Here is an 11,377-nt window from a genome sequence, read left to right as displayed (position 1 = left end):
GTGTATGTACGTGCGTGCGTGCGTGCGTGCGTGCATGTGTATGTGTGTGTGTGGGTGTGTATGTGTCCGGGTCCGAGCATATGTATGCATATGCAAAAAAAGAAAGAAAAAAGAATAAATGTGGAAGAGTGAAAAAAATATGCAAAAAACATAAATATGTAGAAGAAAAAGAATAAGAGACAAAAATATAGAGAAGCAAAAGAGGAAAGGAGAGAGGAGTAGGAAAGTGATAATACACATGTATTATACCGCATACATTAAATATATATATATATAAACATATATATATATGTATATATATATCTAGTATATAAAAATATAAATATATAAATATGAATATAAATATACATATAAATATACATATATATTAAATGATTAAGAAAAGCAAAATATATATTATAATTATATATAAACGAGATATATATATATAAAGGCGAAGAAAGATATGAGGATTATGGAAATGAACAGATATATTGAAACATTGTTTTATGCATTTGTATATATAGTTATCGCTGTTTTAAAGCTAATATACTATTGTACTGAAAATTTTGAATCACCACCGATTGCGGTATAATTGGGGGGCAACGGGGTGACTAAGAACTAAGACGGAGGCTTATATGCGCGAGGCGCGGCTAGAGTAGGCTAAATTCTATGAGCCTATTTGCGATCCTCAAGAGCTTTTTTTACAAGACCTATTTAGATGAAAAACGAATTAATTATATAATTATGAAGTAGAGGACGTGAAATACTACAATATCGCTCATCGTATACAGCCGCCCCTCGTGCGATCGCACATGACATACATATACATATATAAATATAAATACACACATACTCATGCACACAGACATTCATACGTATAAATAATAAGATAATAATTACGATGATTGATATACATATATATACATGATGATGAGGACGTATAGAGAGAAAAAGAGAGACAAAAGCATGCAAAGGTATTAAATGATTAATTAAGCAAATTGTATTACTCCGTAAAATAGCGGTGACAAAATGAGAGCACATGATCGGATATTGAAGAGACGCTAATGTCACAAAATACATTCATTTGCAAACACTCACACAGACACACACACACACACACGCACACACGCACACACACACAAACGCGATGTATATATTCGCAATGGTCCAGTTTGCGTCGTGACGTTAATTCTCATTGCGAATTGATAGAAGAGTTATCGTCCGGGTACAAACGGAACAGGAAAAAGGATATTATCTAAGCATATACACATCAATGATGATATCAGAACACCATCAAGGAATTTAAATAAATTTAATTATGAAATATTATAAGACATATACATATATAACTTAAGAAAATATTCTATAGATAAAATCAAAGCACTATGAATTTAATGATCAATTATTATCTACTCCTTCATGGTATTCGGGTGTCAGCAAGCAGCAACGTAATTCGAAGAAACTGATTTCGATCAAGATTTCTGTTTCCCCCTCGTTTCTTCGCATTGAGAATCACGTTATTTAAGGCTGCTAAGTGAAAAGAGTAAAGAAACGAACAAATAACGTTCAGGCACACTTCATATGGAAAAAAGCAATATCGAGTAATAATTTAAACGGCGAAGCGCGGTAGCAGATCGCACGCGCGAATCCTTTGTGATTAATTGTTGTTATCGCCTATATCGCGGGTGAAGTAAATAAATGAGGATTACAACGCAGCACGCGGGCGCGTGTATAATCCATTATGAAGTTTACGCGAAACTTTTCCGCGTTTCTGCCTAATTGCGCGGCAATAATTGCCCACGCATGGACATCACCGTCGAATCACGCGAAATTACTACACACTTGTTCAAGCTCAAACCTTCAAAACTTACCAAATGTTCAAACACGATAAGGTTACACACAGCTCTTCTCTATGAGCGAATACGTTATTATTAATATTTAAAAATTATACACGCTATTTCTTTTCCATACACAATCATGATTTCACGCCGTCAGCATCTAAGATACGATTCTCGTTACAGACGTTCTTAAAACATGGTTTCATAAAAAAAAGAAATTTGCGGTCACACAGGATATATTATATAAACATTTACGCATTTGTTACGATAGATAAACGCATATTGACACGTTCGCACGCACGCGCGTTTATACGGCCCGGCCAGTAAGTACAGAAACACATTGACGCAAACGTAGTACCGCGGCGAGATATCAGAATTCCATTTCTCACGGAGAGAGAGAGAGAGCTGTCGATATCGATCCTTTGATTCTTTTTTACGCATTCTCTGTTTCTCGACTAAAAGAAATACGTTTTCTAGAGTGGCTAGTTTAGCGTGTCTTCGCTGCGCGACACCAAATTTACGCGTTCCATTTTGGTTTCCTCGAACACGAGAAAGCAACCGGCCGAGGCAATTTGCAAGAAAATATGATCGGCTTTTCCGTAGCTTTTCTCGCGATATGAATGATTTGAGAATATCGAACGAAATTCGTTGGAATGAAGGAGCTAGATAAGCAATTACGTAACAAATATTTCGAGCGCAATAGCATGATCGATTGGTTCCCAAGATCACGTGCTTCATTTTCGGAGATGTATGTATATATCTGATCTGAAGACTTACGTATCCATTCAAGAACTTGATACATTCGTAAACTCGTCAAATTATACGCACATTCTAGTTTTTTGTTGAAAAAATTGTTCTTAAAATATCAAATACATATTACATAACAACAGGCCGGGTAAATTAATGATTTAAATAGATCGAGTGCAATTTTTAATTCTAGTTTCATCGAAAAATTATAATAATTTTTAGAGAATAAAATCAATGGATTGTGTGTGTGTGTGACGTAAATTACTTTTATAGTGAAACAGAAAGTTTAATTATCGAAACTTGTTCTGAAAGAGCGACGGATAGAACGAAAAATCCCAAGTGGACACTAAGTTTTATCATTAAGGCTCACGCTATGAGAGTAAAAGATAAATAAATCATCCTAAGTGTGTGAATTCGCATCCCATCTATAAGACACATACAAAACAACAAGTCACCCCATCGATTTTTCATCGGCAGCTAGATAATCCTGCAATAAGCACTGCAAACAAAAAAGGGAGCACGGTCCAAACGGTTGAGCCTCGAGTAGAAAGATTCTCAAGTCAAGTAAACGACTGTTTGGCGATCGCGTGTATCTAGTCTTAAGCCTGAAACATGGAGCCAAGTAGGACGAGAGTCCAATTGGAATTTGATAATTTTCCGCACGGGAAATTGGATTTGTTTCGTCTCTTTTCTGTTGAATTTTGTTACAATTAGTATGTTATCGTATATACGTAATCGCTGTCAATATTAATGACATTGCGTTCGCCACTCACGAACTTCATCATATCACAACGCTCCTTTTCGTTTACGACTCAATAGCGCTTGAATACAAACTCATTCACTGCCGAGCATATAGTGCACTGTTGTCTTCGCTCTCGCGAGATCTGAGAGGCCAGACAAGCGAAGAGCTACTCGTACAAATAAGAACCGGCAGTGAATGCGTTAAGCTTCCTTATCAAGCTTTCAAAACGTGTCCCGAGAGACATTCGTCGTCTCTTAAATCAAGTTACTTGCGTTAAATAAAAGCTTGCTTAAGCGACGATACGTTCGATATATTAGCAACACGACGGGCGACGACGGTCCATCTGGACACGCACGAGAATATGATATATAATATAACCCCATATGTATATAAGCTATATATATATATACACTCACAACGCATCATGCTATTCTAGATATATGACGATGTAATTACATTTGGCGTATGTTCGTATGTGCCGTTACACGTAACCAACAAATGTTAATATTCTTCCTGCGTGCAAAAGTGCGAACTTCAGTAAGGATTTGCTAACCGTCGAACTAATCAACGTCATACCTGGACTCCAACAAAATTATCATTACTATAGTTATCTGTACATTACGTGGTTCTTATAAATTTCTATCGATACGGGCGCAACAGTGGCAAACGCGTAAGAAAGGTTTGGCAGAAAGTGAATCTTTCGAAAATGTATCTCTTCCGTTCTCAATTAGCGCTCATAGTATTACAGTTATCGAATCGCGAACTGCTGATTCACTTTCTCAAAAGGTTCATTATTTGCTAAACGCGATTCTACATATGTATAACTGTTATGTCAACTGATAAAATGTTATTATCAGTCCTTCAGTTAGTCCTTTGACCAGCCACAATATACGTCCGTATCTTTGATACAGTTTCCGTTTTATACAATGTCTATATATATATATATTTATCGCGTAAAGGTATTGAATTCCCTGCCGCAAGACTGTAATTCAATTGATGCAATTTAGAATGATTGTCTAATTATTTGAAATGCGCGCTCTCTCAGATTCAGGTTATATTGCATTACATAAATTAATATAACGCGATTTTAACTAAAGCAATCTTTCGTACTCTTTGTAATATCTTGACAGTCGTGCTATGTCAATGTCCGTTTAAACCAAAGAAATGTGAATGTCTTATGATCGCGTTTTGTTTATTTTCCTCGTTCATTGACGATTTGTTACGTCATCACCCAATCTGCAACTTATAGAATTACATAATAACGCATTTATTTTAATTACATTTATAAATACAAAAAAGAAAAACTAATTTCACATTCATTAAAATTCACATATCAAATGGATCTGTGACGTGTAACATGACATTAGCAATTTATCATTATAGAGTATTCGAGAAATTATTTCATTTTTCTGCAAAATAACAAACAATCAGTACGCTTATCATTTATAAAGATTATGATAATCACGTTTATCATGCTGTAAAGTAACACTTTCAAGTTTTTTCATTTTTTAAAAAATCATATATTTATATCGTTTCAAAATGTATATATTTTGTAATCACAAACGTATCACTCGATGTGCAATAATAAATTCGTTTACTCTTTTCGAAAAACTGATCGTATATATAGTACATATACATAGAATGATCTCTGCAATGGCACTACAATACAGCTTGTTCGCATTATATTATTATTAAGAACCTGAGTGATTTATAAGCACGTTGTGGTATATTGTTATTTTATAACGATGCCGACCGATGAAAATTAAGAGATTTCTTATTACATCTCTTACATTTTAGACCTAACTTTCCGAAAGATAAAAATTCCAATTTATTTCAATAGCGACAAACTATGATAATTCGACAAATATTTATATTGTACGTTAGGCTTGATGACGTCTTATTATCGATATCGGTGATGCAGCGAACGAGGAAAACCAAACTTTTGGGTATACTTTCTGTGATTCACAGCGAAAGGATCGCGATAGTTGTAAAGAGGAGCAACGGCGAACTGCGAATAAGCTCGACGGAATGGCATAGCTTGCAATGAGGAAACTTGCAATATAACAAGCAATAATTAAACCCCTCTTAATTCCATGTATATTAAATGATTATGTGGATGCTTAAACGAGAATTTATTGAATTATAAACGAGCAAGCCAAGGGATAAGGTGAAATACCAATTTTACATATTCTTACTAATCGTAAACGATTACAGTACATATAGCGACATACTAAATTATACGATTATGTATCGACTTAAAAGAAAAAGAACAAAAAATGGTATATATACATAACGATAGGCCGCCCGCGAGCGAGCGGGCGAGCAAGACGTTAATCTAATCTACGTAAGTACGTAAAAGTTTCAATTTTACACTACCGATAATAATGACATAACGATAAGACTATATAAGATATATTGATGATTTATAATAATAATAATAACGTTGTACAGAATATTTATGAAAGGCCCGCTACTGGTGGGAGAACCGAGCGTTCCCCTTCCGCGCGAACGTTAAATCGCGATCGCGACTGTTGCGTTGAGAAATTGATACAGCACCCGATCGATCGCTCGAGTAAGATTCAGAAGTGTAAGTTAAACGAGGGGAATATCGACTCTCTGTCCAACAGCGGCCAAGACTATAATGGATGTTTTGTAAGATAAAAACAAAACGACCGCGGAGCGCCGAGGTTGCGTTCGAGGAAGCGAATCGATCGATTGACCCGGTCGATGGAAAGAATTCCGGGTCCGTCGACGATGCTTTTCTCAAACGGGGCAAGGGAGACACGAGGATCAATCGATTGCGCTTATGCACTCGAGCGATTTATGAGAGAATATTACTCGGTCCCGGGTTCACTCAGTTGGGAAAAGCGAGATAGGAACAAAAGATAGAAAGTGAGAAATTATCCGCCATGAGGCGCATGCGAGGGCCGATAATCTAATTAATTGTGTATGTATACAAACAAAAATAAATATAATATTGCGATTATAAATATTAAACTAATAAAGAATAACAATATATATTATACCCCTCTGTACATATAAATATATATTATATGATACGATGATTATTGCGATATATGATTTATTATAAATATATATACATAAATATAAATATAATTCACATGAATTCTCTCACATTATTATGTTTATTATTGTTTACTTATGATTATTGAAAATTATTATCATTGCGACGATGACGAGGATAATGACGAGGAAGATGATGATGATGATGACGATTATGATGATTATTATTATTATTACGATAATATTATTAATATTTAAGAAAAGGTTCACAACGTGCCGTGTGTATGTGGGAATAAAATATATAATATAATGGACATTGTTCAATTCAATCTAATGTCTTTGTGGTTTATTACTCGATCCCTACCTTTCAATACTGAAGTATAATTACAAATTGCATAAATTGTGCACTTTTACTCACTTTTTATTCCATATATAATTATAATTTTATCGTAAAAATTAATATATGTAACGTAAATGCAAATAATTAAAAATATATATAAACAATGTAATTATTTAGATAAAAATGTAAATAGCCAAAGATATATCTGTGCACACGCATACATAATACTCCAGGCAAAAAATTGAGAACATAAAAAAAATCGAATTTTTGGATTTATACTTATTCAAATAACAATTTTCTTAATAATAATTCTTTAGAACCGCAGTGTATAAATTAGAATATTATTAGATGCAAAGACCCAATAATAATTATAATTATTGGATCTTTGATATCTATAACAACGTGTTGTTTTACAATAACTTTTTTAAAAAATTATCGTTAAGCTGAATAAGTAATTCCGAAAATATCAATTTTTAAAAAGTATTCGTGAATTTTTGGAGTAAACGATATTCGAGAATTTATCAAAAGATTGAAGAATACGAAGCTTTGAGTACAAGCTTTGATGCCAAAGAAAACTAATTAATAATAGTCCATAGATTGAAATAACCGAACATCGCAATTTGTTATCTCGATTATAATCGTGATTAGATAGAAACTAAATTATCTCATATGTGCAACTATAATTTTTCTTCAAAATTTTCTCATCTCTTGTTATTTATGAAAAATATTGTAAAAGATTACCTGATGTCATCTCCAAAGTACATTAGACAATGTATATAGCAGCCGATTCACAATTCGCGCCATTGTTTCCAATCGCAAGCATGGCTGCGTTCCGTTACACGCAAAATGTGCATGAGGTATCATTTTATCCTTATTTAACACTCTGCGAATATCAAGAATAAAATGATACCTCATACGTATTATACGTGCAGCCTATGCGTTTCACTGTAATCATCGAAAATTACGTGTCACAATTTGTGAATTTTTACGCATGTTTTTACGCACAAAATATCTGCGAAACGTGGAATTTATTCCGCGCAATTATTGAGAGCGAATTTACAATACAATCGAACAACATAACACCATCGTACCGTGCGAGTGACGTGACGTAGGCGGCGCCTGTTTCGAGAATTGTAAGTGTCGACTTATCGACTATCGAACGACCAACATGGCTGCCGCCCGGCAGTCCCGGCACCTCGCGAGGATTGACGCTATACTTTTGACGATTGTGGAAGATTGTCAAACGCGACGTGACGTGATAGGCGAGTCAATTACAAATTCGACTCGCGCTTTGTGATATCGCGTGCAAGATGGGAATTTTCTTCGCTAAGAAAAAACAACCGAGCCGGGTCACTGAGCAGGACAAAGCAATCCTGGTAAGAAGTGGTCTTAACCCTTTCTTCACAACGTTATTCCTGAAACTGTCAAATCATTCTCTTATCGTTGGTCACACTTAACTCAACCAGTAAGTTGTTAGTAATTGTTTGATTCGCACGCATAACAAACAGAAAATTAAGTCAAATACGTAGTACACAAAAATCAGAAGTATGTAGTGCATATTATAACCTCGAAACTGTCTGAGATGCATTTTTTGACATTTGCAGCAAGTGAAACAGACAAGGGATAAAATTAAGCAGTACCAGAAGAAAATCGAGCAAAGCTTGGAGAAGGAACGATTGCTTGCAAAGGAACTTTTGAAAAATGGCAAGAAAGAGTGCGTATCTTACGTTTAATTATTATATGGAAAGAAAGTATTTTATATTTAATTGCATACTGTACATTAGCGTTATATAATACACAATATTTATTCTATATTATATTTGTTTGTAAATTAGTACATTGCTTATTAGCTAAAATTTTTCATCAATTAGAAATTTAAGATGAATTCTATGTTTATGTATAATTTCTTTTATGATTTTTAAAAAATTTCTTAATCATTTTCTATAGATTTTTTCTTAGTTGATATATTACATAACATTAATTAATTAAATTTTATTATCTTAAAATTTTATTTTGTAATTATTAATTCTTACAGTCGTGCATTACTATTGTTACGCAAGAAGAAATATCAAGAACAAGTTCTGACTCGTGCAGATGGTCAGCTAGAAAATCTTGAGCGTATGGTTCATGATTTGGAATTTGCTCAAGTTGAGATGAAAGTTGTTGATGGCCTAAAAACTGGCAATACTGCATTGAAGCAATTACACGCTTTATTGTCTATCGATGAAATTGAAAAAGTTATGGATGAGACAAGAGAAGGCATTGAAAAGCAAACAGAAATTGATGAAGTATTGACGTCAACTTTCGCTATAGAGGAAGAAATTGACGAGAGTGAAATTGAAGCAGAATTGGATGCATTGATGGAAGCAGACATCAATGAGAAAGCTCCTGAAATATCAAAGGATGTTTTATTACCAGATGTACCAAAGGAATTACCGGAAGAAGAGAAGAGTCGTACGAAAGAAAAGATTCAAGAGCCGATTGCAGTAATGGCATAAAACTCAGGAATCGATGAACTTTTGTTGAATTAAGATTTTGTGCAATGAACTATGTATATATGTACAGTAAATAACTCGTACTATAAGTATAGTTTATAAAGTTTTATCTACAAATCAAAATTTTAGTGTAAGTATTACTTTTCATCTTATTGTATATTATATACGATAAAATAACGCAATGTACATATTATCCGAATATAAAAATGCAGTAATGGAAGATGTGTGGAGTAAATAAACATAAGTTTTCCATGTATTTTATTTAATCTATGATCAAGTATGAGATAGATATATTTCTACGTGCATAGGTAAATATAAAAAATTTTTTTCGACAACTTTAAATATAATTCGTGAACCTCTACAGTATGAATGATTACTGATTTGATTTAGTAATAATTAAGATATAATTAATAACTTAAAAAACATAAGAAACATTAAAGTATATAAATATTACAAAATTATAAATAAGAGAGTAAAGAAACGCCAAATACGATCGAAATTTTATCTTATTGTCTAAATAATATTTGTAAATTTCAAATATATCAATTATATAAACTCTGTACCGATTACTGTCGGACTTGAAATGTAATCGCAAATTGCTGAAATAATATTAAAAATTAAACTGATCGTCAATTTAATAATGATTAGTATTATAAAAAACTGTGAACTTATTCCGAAAAATTTCAGGCTTTAACTTCCGGAGTGAATGCTTTTTCAATTCTTCCATTGAGGCATGTGATAATATCTACTACTTCAGTTTCAATTTGTAATTTCAAGCCCGACAGAAATCGGCGAGCAGTTTAAAGATATATTTTATAATCAGTGTACATTACACCCAGTAGTATTTTATTATCGCAAAGATAAGGAAATATTTCATAAAAGCTTAATTTTTTTATCAGATTGCTTATCGCATGACACTGTAGCAGTTTATGTCATTCAAAAACTGTACATTCAATACATACAATCTGTGTGCGATGTGAAAAAAATAATTTATTTCACTGATGGTGCAAAACAGCACTATAAAAATCGTTTTCAGATCTGTAATTTATTACATCATGAAACAGACTTCAAAATACCGGCAGAATGGCACTTCCATGCAACTGCACATGGAAAAGGGGCTTGTGATGGTATTGGTGCAGCTTTCAAACAGAAAGCAGTTCGTGCTAGTTTACAAGCTCCATCAACAGAAGCAATTCTGACTCTTGATACCTTGTATCAGTGGGCTCAGGATAAATTTCCTAATATTGTGATCTTTTTTTACACAGCAAGCGAACATGCGAAAGTAAAAAGATCACTTAATAAAAGATTCTCCGCGGCTCAGCCAGTCCCAAATATCCAACAAAGCCATGCATTCATCCCGAGAACAGATGGAAAACTCTTGATAAAACGGTATTCTTTTGCGAAGGAAGGAATTACGTTTTCACCGAAATATTCTTCTTGTATGTAGTTAGAGGGCATATCATTTTTGAACAGCTTGTCAGCTATATCTTTGCGCAGCGACCCCAAAAACTCCCGAATGTCAAGTTTCAACTAAAACTCATCGTTTTTTCCCAATTGCTTCACCATATTGGAGCCGCCATTTTGTTTTATATTTTTTGGGCATACGGCATTGTAAAGGTACTTTTTCAATAAAAATTTTCAACCCATACAACGATTTTTTAATCAAAACCTGTTCTGGGCAGAAAGGTGGCTCACTTGACGTGGAATGACCCATATAATGTAACTTAATAACTTATTAATGAATATTAATGAATATTAATTCTTGAGTAACAATGTATTGATACAAGCATCCATTTTCCATTCCTAGTTGTAATTATTTTATTTTCTTGACTTTGATGACTTATATCATCAACTTAATATAGCTATATTTCAAGATATTTTATTAAATAGTAATAATTAAAATACAAAGCTACGTATTTTTGTTTATATTTTATTTTCTATTTTACTTTACTATTTTTATTCAAGAATTTAAAAGAAATTGTGTTCATTTTTTGTTTTGTTATAAATGTTTAAATATAAACGGTAAGGTAAATTCGATATAACCAGAATTAAGAAGTAATATATAACTATATATGGGTATGTGAAGTTAGCACCCCAACTATAGTACTCAGGAGTTCTGAATAGAGTTCCTGTTTCTTTTTGACGAGACAAAGAGTTCTATATAATTTATAACAAGAGTTCCGCTTAATAAGTATTTTTAAACAATTTT

General features: G+C 33.2%; 1 protein-coding gene across 1 annotated transcript; it reads left to right on the top strand.

Moving 5' to 3' along the window:
• The first annotated feature begins 7,851 nt into the window (after window positions 1-7,851).
• Window positions 7,852-9,353, top strand: Vps20 (vacuolar protein sorting 20). Its single transcript, XM_018509419.1, has 3 exons — window positions 7,852-8,049; window positions 8,278-8,387; window positions 8,709-9,353. The coding sequence occupies exons 1-3, from the start codon at window positions 7,984-7,986 to the stop codon at window positions 9,169-9,171; spliced, it is 639 nt and encodes a 212-aa protein (XP_018364921.1). The 5' UTR covers window positions 7,852-7,983; the 3' UTR covers window positions 9,172-9,353.
• Window positions 9,354-11,377: the final 2,024 nt, after the last annotated feature.

The sequence above is a fragment of the Trachymyrmex cornetzi genome, unplaced genomic scaffold, assembly GCF_001594075.2.
Source record: "Trachymyrmex cornetzi isolate Tcor2-1 unplaced genomic scaffold, Tcor1.1 scaffold11, whole genome shotgun sequence".
In the NCBI taxonomy this organism is placed as follows: Eukaryota; Metazoa; Arthropoda; class Insecta; order Hymenoptera; family Formicidae; genus Trachymyrmex; species Trachymyrmex cornetzi.
Note: the sequence above shows the minus strand (reverse complement) of the source record. Positions and strands in the feature narration are given on the sequence as shown.

Bases quoted from the DNA above. Each gene is read 5' to 3' on its own strand.
- Vps20 (XM_018509419.1), top strand. From the start codon at position 7,984: ATGGGAATTTTCTTCGCTAAGAAAAAACAACCGAGCCGGGTCACTGAG. The intron at 8,050-8,277 runs GTAAGAAGTGGT...TGACATTTGCAG, and splicing joins AGCAGGACAAAGCAATCCTG to CAAGTGAAACAGACAAGGGA. The intron at 8,388-8,708 runs GTGCGTATCTTA...TAATTCTTACAG, and splicing joins TTGAAAAATGGCAAGAAAGA to TCGTGCATTACTATTGTTAC.